General features: G+C 39.2%; 1 protein-coding gene across 1 annotated transcript in view; it reads left to right on the plus strand.

Moving 5' to 3' along the window:
* The window catches only part of ELP3 (elongator acetyltransferase complex subunit 3), a 101,692-nt gene that overhangs the window by 13,557 nt on the left and 69,411 nt on the right, over nt 1-18,724 (plus strand). Inside the window, exons 4-7 of the mRNA XM_082468977.1 lie at nt 3,042-3,112; nt 4,050-4,113; nt 6,457-6,525; nt 8,882-9,036. Coding sequence (XP_082325103.1) covers nt 3,042-3,112; nt 4,050-4,113; nt 6,457-6,525; nt 8,882-9,036 — 359 coding nt within the window. The remainder of the gene's footprint in view (nt 1-3,041; nt 3,113-4,049; nt 4,114-6,456; nt 6,526-8,881; nt 9,037-18,724) is intronic.

Raw genomic sequence — 18,724 nt, forward strand, 5'->3', positions numbered from 1 at the left:
TGACGCCCCTGGTCAGGGCTAATTAATCCCCTTCTTTGGGCATCCCTAGTATTTTCTTTGTGCTTCTTACCATGTGGTTTTGAAAGAGCCTATTTCTCTATGTCCTCCTCCCCTGCTAGCTTGTATGATTTCAGAGGACAGAGGCAGTGCATTAATATTTTTTAGTCTTAGGGCCCACCTGCTCTGTGTAGCTCAGAGCCTGGCCTATATTGTAGGCCCTCGATAAAAGATTGGGAAATTAGATTGACCTCATCAGTGGTATACATATACCACTTGTGTCTCATTTTAAATACAAACATTTGTTTGAAAATCTAAGTTTTTAATTCAGATTTGCCAAATTATTTATTTTGGAGTTTCTCTAGATCACTAATGATTTAAGTTCAATTTTAATGATTTTTATTATTAAAAAATAATCACAGACTTACAGAAAAGTTGAAAATCCACTACAAAGAACACTTTATCCCTGAGCCATTTGAGAGTAAGTTGCAAAGCCGATGCCTTTGAATACTTCAGTATGTACTTCCTACAAACAAGAACATTTTCTTGCATCACCACAATACAGCCATCAAAATCAGAAATTTAACACTGATACGTTATCATCATCTAATCCTCAGACCTCATTCAAGTTCTAACGGTGTGTCAGTAATGACCCACAGGACCCAGTTCAGAATCACGTGCTGCATTTAGTTGTCATGGCTTTTCAGTCTGGACACTTCCTCTGGCTTTCCTTTACTTCATTACCTTAACACTTTTGAAGATTTCAGGCAAGTTGTTTTGTAGCATCTCCCTCAATTTGGTTTAATCAGATGTGTCCTCATAATTAGATTCGGGTTTGCATCTGTGGCAGGAACATCACAGAAGTGATACTGTGTTCTTATTATATCCTGTCAGGTGGTGCATAGTTTGTTGTCCTGTCACTGATGTTGTCTGCTTTGATCAAGGTGATGTCTGCTAGGCGTCCCCTTTGTAAAGGTATTCTTTTCCACTTTGTAATTAAGAAGTTTTGTGTGGCGAAGTACTTTGAAACTATGCAGATATCCTGTTCCTTATCAGACTTCCAGTTTGCTTATTCATTTGTGTGAATGGATTAAATGGTTTCCTGTTTGGTGGGTTATAATCTGTTCCATCATTATTTATTTTGATGTACAAATTTTCCCAGTTTTGACCAGTAGGAGCCCTTTCAAGCTGGTTTCTATTTCTTTTTTAAATGTCCCCATCATTCTTTGAGCAGTTTGTAGCTTTCAGTCATAATAAAATGTTCCAGGCTCATCTTGTACTTTCTTTACCCCAGCCCTGGAATCAGCTGTTTCTCCAAGGAGCCCTGGTTTCTTCTAGTGGAGAAGAGTATTTAGAAGCAAAGATCTGAGTGCTAGATGTGCTCAATGCCGTTAGGGTGTTGCTGCTCCCAGACCCTCTCCGTGGACCAAACTAGGAAATATATATGTAGATGTACATACATGCACACACATATACGTAACACATTTGCATCTATATTTGTGTGTGTGTGTATATACTGTGAGTCCACAGCAGTACCTTTAATTTCATCCAACCCACAGAGTTCATTCTAGTTCTCTCCCTTTCCATATTTTAACTTTCTTCTCTGAGGTACCGCCTCACACCGGTCAGAATGGCCATGATTAAAAAGTCATTACAAATAACAGATGCTGGAGAGAGGGTGGAGAAAAAGGAACCCTCCTACATTGTTGGTGGGAATGTAAATTGTGCAGCTGCTATGGAAAACAGTATGGAGGTTCCTCAGAAAACTAAAAATAGAGTTGCCATATGATCCAGCAGTCCCACTCCTGGGTATGTATCTGGATACAACTATTGATATAATTCAAAAAGATACATGCACCCCTATGTTCATAGCAGCCAAGACATGGACACAACCTAAATGTCCATTGAGAGATGAATGGATAAAGAAGATGTGGTACATATATACAATGGAATACTACTCAGCCATAAAAAAGAATGAAATAACGTCATTTACAGCAACATCGCAGGTAAAGTAAGTCTGGAAAAGAAACACAAATACCATATGATATCACTTATATGTGGAATCTAAAATATGATACAAACGAACATATCTACAAAAGAGAAACAGACTCACAGACATAGAGAACAGACTTGTGTTTGCCATGGGGGAGTGGGGTGGGGGAGGGATGGATTGGGAGTTTGGGGCTAGCAGATGTAAACTATTTTATATAGGATGGATAAACAACAAGGTCCTACTGTATAGCACAGGGAACTATATTCAATATCCTGTGATAAACCATAATGGAAGAGAATTTGAAAAAGAATGTATATATGTGTATAACTGAATCACTTTTCTGTAGAGCAGAGATTAACACAACATCGTAAATCAACTATACTTCAATAAAATAAATTAAAAAATCATAACTTTCTTCTCGGACAGTAAGAAACCTGGCTTGCATTCATCTTAGTGTATACCCTTATTTGACCAGCTGCCCCTATATGTAACCAATTGTCTAACTCTGCCATCGCGTCCTTCTCAAGCAGATGCTCTTCTTACCCTACTTGGGCTCTGACAGACCCCTCTGAGAATATCTTGCACACACTCTGAAGTCTAGCTCCTAGTTTAATAGTCTCTATTCTAAATATGGAGATCTATTGGGAAGAGTTTGAGATACAAAGGTTAGGTTTAGATATAATTTTATAGAATTGCATAAGTAATTGTTCTCTTGTAGGCTATTTTATTAAAACAAATCAGAAAGAGCAAGAGAGAATAAGAATCACCGTGACTTTAAAAATCATTAATTCCTTATTTTGCACTTAATTTATTGTAAAATACAAACTAGTGTATACAATGCGTATGTACATTTTGAAGATTAATAATATTGAAGAGATCACCCTGGTACCCACGGCTCTGTTTAAGAAATACAGCGTTACCAGTACTTTTGAAACCCCCTGTGTGCCACCCTCCGATTGCATTCCTCTCCCGCTTTCTGAGCGATAACCACTCTCCAGAATTTTGTATGAATTATTTCATAATTGCTTTTTTGTTAATCTTCCTTTTTTAGATTGCTGTTGTGGCTGTCATGTGCAAACCCCACAGATGTCCACACATCAGTTTTACAGGAAACATATGTGTGTGAGTATGATGATTGTGATAAGTTGTGTATGTGTATGTATTTTAATTGAACCAATAAGTCCCCTAGAGCCTTGATCAATACATGCTGGTAATATTTAAAACTTTTTTTTGTTTGTATTTGTTTTTTGGCCACGGCTTGTGGGACCTCAGTTTCCCGACCAGGAATTGAGCCCAGGCCACAGCAGTGAAAGCCCAGCATAACTAACCACTAGGCCACCAGGGAACTCCCTGGTAATATTTAAAACTTTGACTTAATAGATTCGTAAGTTAGTTCTTTGAAACAAGCACCTATTAGTAGGATATTTCAGTGCTTTAAAAATGAAGCATATAAAGATTTTAATTTGTTGCAATATACAGTAAAAAAATTCATAGGTTACAGAACTCGAAACAGTAGATATTCTGTTAACTTGATAAATGATACATGGAAATATGAGCTGCCTAAATTCCAAATGTCAGAAGTTTATAATGAATTTGGATCAGAAAAGTATCAAAGTAAAATGTTATCCTTACTAATAATCTTTAAACTTATTAAATTTAGATAATCAGAAAAATTAGCAGAAGAATATTCATGACTCTAGCCAGGAAGATTAATCAGGAGAAAGATTTTCTTAAGTGTAGTTACCAAGAGAGCACTGTGAGTATCAGTCCAAACTTAGGAAAACTTAGGCCCGGTTATTTGCCCCTAAAAGCTTAAACTTCTAAAATAATAGTGACTGCTGTACTCTGAAAATGACTGTAATAATGTTCCTTTATATGTTTATCTTTTTACTTGTTACTAGAACATGTATATATTTGCACACACTACAAAGGTACAATCTTCTGTTCGGATTTGAAAATGAAGCTGGTTCAGTCAGGATTTTATGGAGCCTGTAGATACTTGAGCTAGACTGTTGAACTAAGTTCTGTATCTGACATCTTCATTTTATTGTATTGGCAGATACTGCCCTGGTGGACCTGATTCAGACTTTGAATATTCGACCCAGTCTTATACTGGATATGAGGTAAAGTAATGTGAGGCTGTCCTGAGGAGTGTTACAGCATACTTTATTAAGAGTATGCTTTTATAAGTACTGGCTTTCTTAAAATTTTTATTTTTTATTTTTTTCCTGATGACATAAGTTATTCATGCACCAAACATTTGCTGAGTGTCTGTGGTTCTAGTCACTGGAGAATATTTATGTAAGCACTTACTATGAATATATCAACTTTGTTCTAAGTGCTTTACAGCGTTAAACCTTACAGTGGGATTTTGAAGGTAGACACTATTATTATCCCAGTTTTATAGATAAGGAAACCAGGGCCTAGAAGTCTTACACGACTGGCCTGGAGACGCGCCCCTAATATGTAACAGGGCCAGGCTTTGAATTCTGTGCTCCTCACCAGTACATTGTCCTGCCTCTGCAGCTGTGAAAAAAACAGGTCAGGTCTTGAGGAATTTACATTCTAATAAATGGGGGGTAGACAGTAAAGAAACAAACAAGAAAAAAATATCAGGTACTAGTAAATGCAAAGCAGGGAAGTAAAGTCAAGTAAGGTGTCGTAGCAGGGTGGATACTTAAGCCTTGGAGGCTAGGAAGGAATGGTCTGAGGAGGTGACATTTAAACTGAGCCCTGAATGACAAGAAAGAGCCTTTCAAGAATACCAAGAAAGAGCATTCCTAGCAGAGAGAATAGCTGGAACACGGAGCCAGGCTCAGAATCACGGTGGGGGGCTCTGGAGCAGAGCAGGTGAGGGGAGAATGAGATTCGGGAGACGGGTGGCGCAGGGGATTGTAAGCCAGGGCAAGGAGTTTGTTACAGGTGTCGTGAAAAGCCATCCAGGTTTAAAGCAGGGGGATGATATAATCCAGTGTCGGTTTTTAAAAGATCATCTGATGGTTCTGTGAGGGCAGGATTAGAGCGGGGGCAAGAGAGAAAGCAGGAGGCCAGCGAGCAGGCTTTCGAAGCCGTCGGCCTCGTCCGAAGAGGCCAGCAGCCAGGAAACCATGTGACTTTTTTCTTATACATGGTTTTTCATTTCGTACCTGTTTTTCATAGTTCAAATTTTTAAAAATACAAAAAGAATTTTTCAGTGAAAAGGCTCCCTCTCATCACTCTCCCCTAGCCACCCCTTTCTGCTCCAGCCCCCGAACAGACAATCAGTATCATCCCTTTCCTATACGTCCTTCAAAGATAGTATATAGATATAAAAGCAATACATATTCTTTTTTTTTTTTTAATTTATTTATTTATTTATATTTATTTTTGTCTGTGTTGGGTCTTCGTTTCTGTGCGGGGGCTTCCTCCAGTTGCGGAGAGCGGGGGCCACTCTTCATCGCGGTGCGCGGGCCTCTCACCGTCGCGGCCTCTCTTGTTGCGGAGCACAGGCTCCAGACGCGCAGGCTCAGAAGTTGTGGCTCACGGGCTTAGTCGCTCCGCGGCATGTGGGATCCTCCCAGACCAGAGCTCGAACCCGTGTCCCCTGCATTGGCAGGCAGATTCTTAACCACTGCGCCACCAGGGAAGCCCAGCAATACATATTCTTTATCCTAACTTTTTACACAGGAGGTAGTCTATCAAAACCTTGCACCTAACCTTTCTCATTTAACAATGTATCTTAGGGAACATTTTATATCAGTATATTGTTTCATGGCCGTAGACTATTCCACTGTATGATAGCATGATGGCTTTTTGTTTTTTTTTTTAATTTTTTATTTATTTATATTTATTTTTGGCTGTGTTGGGTCTTCGTTTCTGTGCGAGGGCTTTCTCTAGTTGCAGCAAGTGGGGGGCACTCTTCATCGCGGTGCGCGGGCCTCTCACTGTCGCGGCCTCTCCTGTTGCGAAGCACAGGCTCCAGACGCGCAGGCTCAGTAATTGTGGCTCACGGGCCTAGTTGCTCGGCGGCATGTGGGATCCTCCCAGACCAGGGCTCGAACCCGTGTCCCCTGCATTGGCAGGCAGACTCTCAACCACTGCGCCACCAGGGAAGCCCATGATGGCTTTTTGTTAAGCCATTACAAACAATGTTGTATAGATATTTAATGATCTGGTTTAAAGGTTATTTTATCAAGTAACTCTTTTGAATGTGTATACACAGCTATGTCTGTGAGCAGTATAACAATTTGGTGACCCTGGGGATTCCATAAGGGTTTACACAAAGATATAACTATGATCCAAGGAGCCGCCTGCTGTTGAGTTGGAGAACAGCCAGGTGCTATTCAGGACATTATTTTGAACTCTGACAAGACTGAGAGAGGAAGAAAGGAGCCCAAGAGAACTTTATTTTTAATACCCTTTTGAAACTACTTCTTTTTATTCTTAATTCAGTGTGGGCATAACAGGATACTTTTCTTTTTTCTTAGCCAACCTCCATGCGAGCTATCCGTGCTAGGTATGACCCTTATCTACAGACAAGACACCGAATAGAACAGGTAAGGTTTTAAAAAGCATTTTTACATTAGATCTTTATACTTGGTTAGAAGGTATTATTGCTTGATTTGAGTTGAACCAGAAATAACTGAAAGAATATTTCTCCCCTTTGTAAGTTTTTAATATCCATTTGAGGGAGAGGGACTATTTTGCAATACCTAGCAAGGTCAAAAACACTACTTCCTTTAAAGACTGTATTATTTTCTGTAAGGATTTTATAGTCTCTAAAGTTCTTCCAATTTGTAGAAAGTTATTTATGGTGTGAAATTTACAGAATGTGGATATGTCTTAGACAGTAGGTGGGTGGATTGAATTTTAGCTTCCATAAGCCAAGTGAGAAGTATTGTGACTGGTTTGCTGGGGTGTGAATGGGGAATTGACTGTACAGGGGGATGAGCGGCTCTTGGGAGCCATGGAATTGTTCTGTATAATGGTGGTGGTGGTGCTAGTGGTTACACAACTCTAAACATTTGTCAAAACTCATTTAATTGTACAGTTAAAGTTAATGGATTTTATTGTATATAAATTATACCCCAGGAGTTCCCTGGTGGCCTAGTGGTTAGGATTCTGGGCTTTCACTGCCGTGGCCTGGGTTCAGTCCCTAGTCGGGAAACTGAGATCCTGCAAACTGCATGGCAAGGCCAAAAAAAAAAATGTATACCTCAATATAACTGATTAAAAACGAGTACTGTTAGATGGCCTTGCTCTGTTCAAGAACTCTGAACATTAACACAGATTTTCTTTTTCACAATTTTATTTTAAACTTGTCCAATTTCAAACAATGCAAGCACTGTCCATAGTTTTTATACTTACATCTAGCAGGACAACTAGAAAATCTCACGTGGAAAGTAGCACATACCATAGTCAGTAAGTGGCTTCTGTGCTTAACTGTTACTACGAGTGGATACCAGCCACTTGTAATTTTCACGTCATTGTCACCAAGCACATATGGATCAGGACCGCCAGCTGTAGGAGAGGACCCCACCTGCAGGGAGCCGACATAGTTTCTAAACTGACCATTGCTTCAGTTTCTTTTTTAGCCATAATTTTTTTTTTTTTGGAACCCATGCCCCTTGCAGTGGAAGCACGGAGCCCTAACCACTGGCTGGACCACCAGGGAATTCCCTTAGCCATGATATTTAACTCACTTGAAGTGTTTCAGTAGAGTTCGAAATGTTTATATTTACCGAAAAGGAGCATGGGTTTTGAAAGATTTTAGAAACTACCAGAGAGTAGTGATTCTTTTCCTAACTGTAAATGCACTAGAATCACCTGAGTAACTTTTCCAGAACACATGCCAGATTTCACTGCTGAAGTTCTGATTGAGTCTGGTTTAGGGTCCAGGCAAGCTATTTTGAAAAAGCTACCAGGAAGATTTTGTTGTGCATTCCTGGTAAACAACCATAGTTATAGAGTATTCTTTTAGTGTTGATAGCTATGTATACGTACTTACAGATATATATTTGCATGTGTATGCACATGCATGCCCATATGCTTATGTATCTGTAAGGATTTACATATGTATAAGGATGTATGTATGTATAAGTTATTTGCCATTTTCAGAAACAAGTATAAAACAAGGTAACTTCTTGCTCATATTAAGTGTGGACATCCTCTTTACATAATACATTAGAGTTCATAATTTGTAGTCTACTTGACCTAGTTTTTCTCAAGCCTAAGATATGGCAAGACATTTAAATACCTGTTTCTAAAAATTAGAATCTTGCCTTATTGTAGTTGAAAAACTGCAAGATCTATACCATTCTCTTCCCAAATAGAAGAGATGTCATATTTCAGACTTTTATTGTCCTTCCCCCCACCCCTGAAACCAGGCTTAACGTGCTACCTGTACCCAGAAACTTCATAATTAATTCGAAACTTTTAATTTAAAACTGCTTTCTTAATGTTTCTTTCTAATCTAGTGTTCTCTTTCTTTCACTTGCATCAAGTCCTGATTATGTTGCATATAGTCTTCTTCATCCCCAGTGCTGACCACAAAGTCTGGCATAAAATATGTAATCAATAAATTTTTGTTTATTCTATTACATATTGTGTTATTTGCTTTGCTGCTTTCTAATTTATATTCTTTGTATTATTAAATTTTCACTTAACTCTGTAAGTTGACATCAGACTTCTTGTTTATTATTTTTAATTCTCATCCTCCTTATTTGAGCAATAATTTTCTTTTCAGACCCTGGAGTCTATTTTTTTTAGTCCATAGAATTTGCTTAACATGTTTGCTTCTCATTTTTAAACTATACTGATGAGAACACTGCAAAGTAAAATTAGAAATTTGCAATAACCCTCTTAGGGTAGTTGACTATGTCTTTCTAATGCTGATGAATTTATGTCTTTCAGTTAAAACAACTTGGTCACAGCGTGGATAAAGTGGAATTTATTGTGATGGGTGGAACATTTATGGCCCTTCCAGAAGAATACAGAGATTATTTTATTCGAAATTTACATGATGCCTTATCAGGACATACCTCCAACAATATTTACGAAGCAGTCAAGTAAGAAATCCTTATTTTATCATATTCACCAACGTTGGTTGTCAGTTTATCCTCCTAGCAGCAGTCTGTGAGAATTCTTTTTGCTCTATGTCTATATTCCTAGTTCTTTTGGGGCGGGAGGGGAGAGGATGTCATTCTTTTTATTTGCATAACTTTTATGGGTTGTAAGGTTAAATACATTTTTTCCCAGTTTTCTTGAGATACAGTGGACATAGAGCACTGTATAAGTTAGGGTGTGCAGCATAATGATTTGATGTCACACATATCATGAAATGATGACCACAGTAAGTTTAGTTAACATCTATCATCTCATGCAGTCCTGGTCCTTGTAGTTGCTTCTGTTTTGTGGGAAAAAGGATTATGTTTTTAAAAAGTGAGTATGGTCCATTGGTTATTACTATTTTCACAAAATCGCTATGTAAAAGAATAAAAAGAAACTAAAAAAAAAGAAAAAGAAAGAAAGAACAACAACAACAAAAAACCAAAACCAAGGGATTTCCCTGGTGGTGCAGTGGTTAAGAATCTGCCTGCCAATGCAGGGGACACGGGTTCGAGCCCTGGTCCGGGAAGATCCCACATGCCATGGAGCAACCAAGCCTGTGTGCCACAACTACTGAGCCCATGTGCCACAACTACGGAAGCCCGCGTGCCTGGAGCCCGTGCTCCACAACAAGAGAAGCCACCGCGATGAGAAGCCCCCGCACCGCAATGAAGAATAGCCCCTGCTCGCCACAACTAGAGAAAGCCCATGTTCAGCAACAAAGACCCAGTGCAGCCAAAAATAAATAAATAAAACAAGTAAATAAATTTATTTAAAAAAACAAAAAAACCACTGTGCAGATCTTTTCAGCTTTAGGCTGGTCTAAACTGCAGGGGTAGCTTTGATTGGACTAGGTGAGCCCACCCAAAAGAGCACTGGGAGTACTCTTAATCTGAGACATTTAGCTGCTATATAATCAACAAAACAAGTGACTTTTTTTTTAAAACATATTTATCGGAGTATAATTGTTTTACAGTGTTGTGTGAGTTTCTGCTGTATAACTAAGTGAATCAGCTATAAGTATACATATATCCCCATATCCCCTCCCTCTTGTGTCTTCCTCCCACCCTCCCTATCCCACCCCTCTAGGTGGTCACAAAGCACCGAGCTGATCTCCCTGCGTGATGCAGCTGCTTCCCACTAGCTATCTATTTTACATTTGATAGTGTATATACATGCCACTCTCTCACTTTGTCCCAACTTACCAACTTCCCCTCCCTGTGTCCTCAAGTCCATTCTCTACGTCTGCGTCTTTATTCCTGTCCTGCCCCTAGGTTCATCAGAACCATTTTTTTTTTTTTTTTAATGATTCCCTGTATATGTGTTAGTATACGGTATTTGTTTTTCTCTTTCTGCCTTACTTCACTCTGTATGACAGACTCTCGGCCCATCCACCTCACTACAAATAAGAAAACACTCCCATTTACCATTGCAACAAAAAGAATAAAATATCTAGGAATAAACCTGCCTAAGGAGACAAAACACCTGTATGCAGAAAACTATAAGACACTGATGAAAGAAATTAAAGATGATACAAACAGATGGAGAGATATACTGTGTTCTTGGATTGGAAGAATCAACATTGTGAAAATGACTATACTACCCAAAGCAAGCTACAGGTTCAGTGCAACCCCTGTCAAGCTACCAAAGGCATTTTTCACAGAACTAGAATAAAAAATTTTACAATTTGTATGGAAACACAAAAGACCCTGAACAGCAAAAGCAATCTTGAGAAAGAAAAACAGAGCTGGAGGAATCAGGCTCCCTGACTTCAGACCGTACTACAAAGCTACAGTAATCAAGACAGTATGGTACTGGCACAAAAACAGAAATATAGATCAGTGGAACAGGATAGAAAGCCCAGAGATAAACCCACACACATATGGTCACCTTATCTTTGATAAAGGTGGCAAGAATATACAATGGAGAAAAGACAGCCTGTTCAATAAGTGGTGCTGGGAAAACTGGACAGCTACATTTAAAAGAATGAAATTAGAACACTTCCTAACACCATACACAAAAATAAACTCAAAATGGATTAAAGACCTAAATGTAAGGCCAGACACTGTAAAACTCTTAGAGGAAAACATAGAGAACACTTTGACATAAATCACAGCAAGATCCTTTTTGACCCACCTCCTAGAGAAATGGAAATAAAAGCAAAAATAAACACATGGAACCTAATGAAACTTAAATGGTTTTGCACAGCAAAGGTAACCATAAACAAGATGAAAAGACAACCCTCAGAATGGAAGAAAATATTTGCAAATGAAGCAACTGACAAAGGATTCATCTGCAAAATATACAAGCAGCTCGTGCAACTCAATATCAAAAAAACAAGCAACCCAATCCAAAAATGGGCAGAAGACCTAAGTAGACGTTTCTCCAAAGAAGATATACAGATTGCCAACAAACACACGAAAGGATGCTCAACGTCACTAATCATTAGAGAAATGCAAATCAAAACTGCAGTGAGGTATCACCTCATACTGGTTAGAATGGCCATCATCAGAAAATCTACAAACAATAAATGCTAGAGAGGGTGTGGAGAAAAGGGAACCCTCTTGCACTGTTGGTGGGAATGTAAATTGATACAGCCACTATGGAGGTTCCTTAAAAAACTAGAAATAGAACTACCATATGACCCAGCAGTCCCACTACTGGGCATATACCCTGAGAAAACCATAATTCAAAAAGAGTCATGTACCAAAATGTTCATTGCAGCTCTATTTACAATAGCCAGGATATGGAAGCAACCTAAGTGTCCATTGACAGATGAATGGATAAAGACGATGTGACACATATATACAATGGAATATTACTCAACCATAAACAAAACAAGTGACTATTATTTAATAACTACTGTTTTAATTACTGTTTAATAACTATTAAATAATTTGTTTATGGATGGGATCATTTATTTCAAATTCTAGTTGACAGAACAGAAGACAATTATGCTTTCTTTTGATACCTCATATCTCCATTTTTAGCGAGAAGAATACTAAGGTTTCATGTATAGTTCAATGATTTAAGAAGTAAAAGTCTTAGAATAGTTTTTATTTTCAGAAATTTCAGGAACACCTGGCTAAGTTACTGTGTACTATTCTCTCTTATTTACTGAACGTTAATTAAAGGCCCACTAGGGGCCATGCACTGCCTTGGGCACTGGGAACAACATGGTGAACAAGATGGATGTTGTCCTTGCCCTCATGGTGCTTACATTCTACTGGTTTAACAAATAACAAACAGTAAGTGCTGTGATGGATATAGACGGCTGTGATGGAGAATACCTGGGCTGATTCTGCACATGAAGTGGTGACGTTTAAACTGAGATCTGAAGTATAAGGAGGGAGTCAGGCCAAGCACAGAAAAAAGAAGAGGCAATGAAATGAGGAAGAACTTGAGGTGTTCCAGGAACAGAGAGGAGGCCAGGGTATCTAGATTCCAGTGAAAAGGGGGGCATACGTCATGAAGGGAGATTGAAAAGTTAGGTGTGGGCCTGATTACACATGCTTTTGAGGACTTAAAAGCTTTCGAGTCAGCACTAGGAAGTAGATGAATGGTTTCAAGCAGGAGACTGACGTGTTCGGGTTTGTAAGAAGCTCATCCTGGTTATTGTGTGGCTAGTGGGTGCAGGAATGACGTGGGAAACCAGGTGGAAGAGTGTTGTATCCACCCCAGTTCAGATGAGGGTGGTGGCAGTAATGACAGAAAAGAATAGATGGATTAGCTGTATTTTTGTGTGGAAACTGACAGACTTTGGATCAGGTCCACGGTGAGAAAGAGGAACGAATCAAGGATGACACCCAGGTTTTGGTTGTAGGAAATGATTGAGAGTTGTGTTGCATACTGAGATGGAAAAGACAGAAGGAAGAACAGGTTTGTGGGAGAAAATCAAGAGTTTTACTTCGGCTGCATTAAGTTTGAAATGCCTAGAATACATTCAGGTGCGGATGTCCCTAGGCTATATAAGAGATGTCTGGGCTGGCAATATAAAATTGGGGATTATCAGCTCATAGATGGTATTTATAGCCATGCAAATGTATAAGGTCACCTTATGGGAGAGTTTCAGATTCCCAAGGTATGCTACATGAAAACGCAATTTTTAGAGCAATTCTTACAATGTGAGCCCATCATTTTTGTATACGTGCCTGTGTGAGTATAAATGCATAGAAGAGGTGGTAGAATGATGATCATCATAGGCAATAGTTAGCACTGAGGAGAAAGGGACATGAGACATGGGGGTAAAGGAGGACGTATACAGTGTACAGTGTGCTGAGCATTGTGATAAGTATTGACTTACTCATTTCTTATAAGAAGTCTTTAAGTATTTAACTTATCCCTGTTTTACAAGTGAGGAAACTTTCATTACCCTGTAATTAAAGCAGTTTTTGGCACGTAGTAGCCACAAGCAAACTTGTGAATGAATTTTGAATGATCCATCTGTTGGTCAGATATTGACAGCTAATGACCTAGGTAGGGCTTCCTCTTGGAACTGGGGACAGGGCCCTCTTTTTGTGCTCGCCCTACTTCTCCTATCCCCTTAACTTCTTTTGTTCTCCTTTGGGTTGGTAAAAATGAAAAGAGTAGAGAGACTTTTTCATAAGTTTAAATAAATCTTAAGGGTAGTTTGAGGGGCCTGGGTAGAGAGTTCAGCAGCTGGGAGAGCATGTGTGAGCAGCTACTTTGTGTGATGGCCAGTAGAGGATGCGACAGGTTAATTCTATGTCCATGAATCTGGACTTAGAGCAACAGCTGGCCCAGGTGATCTCTCCATCCTGCAGGGCCTTTAGTAGCAGGATGAGATGGTACCATATTTTACTGCTCATTCAGAACCTTGATCATTCATGAATATGAGTCATGCTGAGTAAAACGCTGAAGTCTTTCAATCTTTAGAGGAGTAATGATGTAAATCCATCGCATTCTTCCTAATAATACTGAAAATCAGATGATAGCTTAGAATAAAATGCAGTTGGAGGAAGAAAAACAACCTTAATTTGTTCAAAGCCCCATGATATTAGGATGGCAGCAGTACCTCAGAGGATTACTGACTAAAATCCATTGAACTCTAAGAATTCCCTCACAGGATAATCTATTCAGACCATCATATTTTCCTACCCATGCTTATGTATTATATATTTTTTTCTCAGTGCAGCTGTTCTCATGTTGCAGACCTTGCACAGTATGTGGATTTGAGCCATAAATATCTTGGACTTGTCCCGCCCCTCCCCACCCCCATGAAAGTTTGCTGCAAAGCTTTTCAGTCTACAGTTTGGGTCCCCCAGGTCATGTGAGCTAGGCCAACTGAAGATCTGCATAATGAATTTTTAGGATGCAGTTAGTCTGACATCTCATCAACTGAAACTTTAAAATATTTGCTATATTCTTTGTGTGAAGTTTTATCTTTATTTTTGCAGAAATGGTGCAGTGTCTAGTGGTGTTTGTAAATTGCCTTTTTTTTTCAATAAAACTATTGAAAATAGTTTTATTATAACTTGAGATTACGGTATGTGTGTAGAAAAAGCCCTTTGGAGAAGCAAACCTCTTTCTCTAATGGACTAGGCAGAGCCGGCATTGTTTTGTTTCTGTTCTTGAATTTACCTCAAGGGGGCAACAAACACTTTACTTTCGGATAAAAATTTTTATGGGATTTGAGCCTTCATTGCAACAAATAGCATGAATGGCTCTCGGGAAGTAATAAAAGTACAGTCTGGGAGCCATGAAACCATGCATAAATGCCGCACTGAATCCTGCCAACCCACATTCGACATGTTTTGCTTTTTTACTCCTGGTCTCTATACTTTTATGAGATTATCTGGAAAAAGCCAGTTTGTGGTATCTTGTTTGCTTTGTTGAGGTAAATTTTTACTGCCAATTCCCTATAATAGAGTTGGTATTTGTTTTTCAGGGAAGCTTTGTATAATCTGAAGAAATAGTTGTCTGGTTTGTATCATAGAGACATAGAAAACTATTTTCAAATGTTGACATCTTTGCAAAATGTAGAGCAGCCCAGAGATACTGTGTTTTGAACATAATGTTTTCTTCAAAATTTTTGGATGAGATATTTACCTTGCTGTTCTCTCAGTCCTCTTGCACAGAGGGTATTCATGAAAACTGTTTGGGTTACCCAGCGTGACCCACCTCTCTCAGAGGTAAGGTGATGAATTTCATGTTTATTTTACTAGTAGTTGATACTAGTACAACTACACAGATGTAATACTGACTTTGACAAGCTTGGCATAGGTGGGGTATTTTTTGTTGTTGTTGTTGTTTTTAATAAATTTATTTATTTTATTTATTTTTGGCTGCGTTGGGTCTTCGTTGCTGTGCACGGGCTTTCTCTAGTTGCGGCGAGCGGGAGCTGCTCTTTGTTGCGGTGCGCGGGCTTCTCATTGCGGTGGCTTCTCTCGTTGCAGAGCAAGGGCTCTAGGCGCGCGGGCTTCGGTAGTTGTGGCACGTGGACTCAGTAGTTGTGGCTCACAGGCTCTAGAGCGCAGGCTCAGTAGTTGTGACACACGGGCTTAGTTGCTCCATGGCATGTGGGATCTTCCTGGACCAGGGCTCGAACCCGTGTCCCCTGCATTGGCAGGTGGATTCTTAACCACTGCGCCACCAGGGAAGTCCCTAGGTGGGGTTTTTTTTTAAGATTAATTTTAAATTAAGTTAAAAGTTACGTATTGTGACAGCTGAGTCAACCGTGTTTTAAGGTTAAAAGTCTTTGTTCGAATTTGTTCGAACAAAGAATTTGTTCAAGTTCTACTATCAGCTCGAGTGTGTCTCTGCTTTGCTATCGTGTGTGTCATCTGGTTCAAGTTTTGCTTTCTTCTTAAAAGATTAAGAGTTAGGGTAAGGAAAAGCCCTAACAAGGTGAACTTGGTTGTTATTTATGGCAGGTTAGTAACAAGCAGTATGTTATATCCTTGCAGATGGAAACATTGGAAAGCTGAGTGAACAGAGAGGTCAAGGACAAAGCAGGTATGATTTCTGTGAAGGCTCATTAAATCAAGCAGAGTGATAATCACTCATTACTATCAGCTAGACTGAGACCGCAGTAATCTCCAGAGAGCATCAGTTACTGGTGACTATCATCCTCTAAAAATCATAGCTCTGGAGGTGAAAAGGACCGGCAGTGGGATCTGAGTCACCCGTTCACCAGAATGCAAATGTTGCCAAATATCTCAAAACAACCTTTTAAAATAGTTTGATTCCTTTTTAATCAGCCTTGCCCAGAAGCAGTTTTGCATTCAATTTTTAATGCTCCTTGGCTGTTTTCACAAGATGCAATTTAAAAGGGTAGTTACCCACCAAGAAGTAGGTGAGTCATACCTTCTCCCTGTGGAATTTTTAATTCAGTTCTGTTCCTTCCTCTTTTTTTCCCCCCTCCATCAATGACTTTAAATCCTCCAACTATGTCCTTCTGTGTCTTGGAAAAGCTAGAGTGCTAGGTAACGCTGGGTCCCAGGCCCAGAAGATAATTTCATACTTGCAGAGTAATGAAGAAAGCAAAGCAACCTACGAAGGCCTGAAAGTGGCCGTCTCCTGCCTTGCTGCCCTGGCCTTATTTCTGGCAGGCCTCAGAACCTCCTGGATGTCTGGGCTTTGGCTCTAATACCCTCCCCATCCCCGCCCCTCACTTTATATGGTTGATCACTTTTACTTCCTTGGTAATCAGATTTTCGTAGATGGTGACCAGGATCCTTAACATTGGCAGTCCAACCTAGGATACAATCTTAGTCATCATAAAAAGAGGTGATATTAGTTGTTTTTCTTCCAACATTTTATTTGAAACAAACAAATTTCCAGTGAACATCACATACCTGTCACCTAGGTTCTACAGTGTTTGCTTTATCACATACTTATCCAACTAGCCATTCCTCTGTCCATCAATCCTTCTTTTTATTTATTTATTTATTTATTTATTTAACGCATTTCAAAGGCTGCAGACTTCGGTATGCTTCTCCCCAAATATGTGCATTTGCACATCATTAGCTAGTTCACTGTTTGTAATATTTTCTTTTCAAGTAAATTTACATACTGGAAATGCACAGGTCTTATGGGTACTCTTTGATGAGTTCTAACAAATGCATATACCTGTGCAACAAAAGCATACTAAGATATAGAACATTACCATCGTCCCAGAAAGTTTCCTCCTGTCTCCTCCCCGTAAATCCTCACCTGCACCTCCCAGAAGCAGCCAGTCTTCTCATTTTTTCCCTTTCATAGATTAGTTTTGCCTGTTCTAAAACATCATATGAATGGAACCATATAGCATATACTCTTTAGTGTAAGGCGTCTTTCACCGAGCGTTATATTTAGAGATTCATCCATGTTGGGTATTTCAGTAGCCGTTACCTTTTTAGTGCTGGGTAGGATTCCGTTGTATGCATAGAGCACAGTTTGTTTATCCATTCTATTGATGGATAGCTGGGCTGTTTCCAGTTTGTAGCTATTATGATAAAACTTCAGTGAACATACTTATATAAGTCTTTTTGTGAATATATGTATTTATTTCTCTTGGGTAATAACTGGAAGTGGAATTGCTACATCATATGTTTAGTTTTAAAACTGCCAGACATTTTCCCAAAGTGGTTGTACCATTTTTACTCCTACCAGTAATGTATGAGTGTTCATTTGTTCCACATCCCACCAGCATAAGGTGTTGTCAGTCTTTGTAAGTTTAGCCATTCTAGTGGGTGTGTTGTGGGTTTAACTGTGGTTTTAATTTGCATTTTTCTGATGACTAATGATGTTGAGCACTTTATTATGTGCTTATGCTTTCTATATATATTTCCTTTGTGAAGTGTGTGTTAAAGTCTTTTGCCCATTTTTTATTGGGCTATTATACATCCTGGATTCTAGGCCTTTGTTAGATCTATATTTTACAAATATGAAAACCCAGTCTGTGGCTTGACTGTTCATTATGTTAATATATTTGAGCAGAGTATTTTGTTTTGGTAAAGTCTAATTTAGCAATTTTTTCTTTCATAATTACTGCTTTTTGTATTCTCTCTCACAAACCTTTGCCTACTCACAAGGCAAAAAGATATTTTCCTGTGTTCTCTTCTAGTTATAGTTTTAGCTTTCATACGTAGGCTTATGATCCATCTTGATTTAATATTTTATGTATAGTGTGAGGTAAGAGTCAAGGTTTCTTTTTTTCCATATACATACCTAATTGTTTCAACATTACTTGTTTTAGAACTTCCCTTTCCTATATAGATTGTATTGGCACCTTTGTCAAAAATCAATTGGCTAGGGCTTCCCTGGTGGCTCAGTGGTTAAGAATCCGCCTGCCAATGCAGGGACATGGGTTCAAGCCCTGGTCCCGGAAGATCCCACATGCCGCGGAGCAACTAAGCCCGTGCACCACAACTACTGAGCCTGCGCTCTAGAGCTTGCAAGCCACAACTACTGAAGCCCGTGCGCCTAGAGCCCATACTCCACAATGAGAGAAGCCACCGCAATGAGAGGCCAGCGCACTGCAACGAAGAGTAGTCCCCGCTCACTGCAACTAGAGAAAACCCACACACAGCAACAAAGACCCTGTGCAGCCAAAAATAAATAAAATAAAATAAATTAATTTTTTAAAAAAATCAATTGGCTATATAAATTTGGGACTGTAGTCTCTTCTGTTCCGTTGATGTGTTT

Source organism: Balaenoptera physalus (assembly GCF_965194825.1).
Source record: "Balaenoptera physalus genome assembly, chromosome: 7".
Lineage (NCBI taxonomy): Eukaryota > Metazoa > Chordata > Mammalia > Artiodactyla > Balaenopteridae > Balaenoptera > Balaenoptera physalus.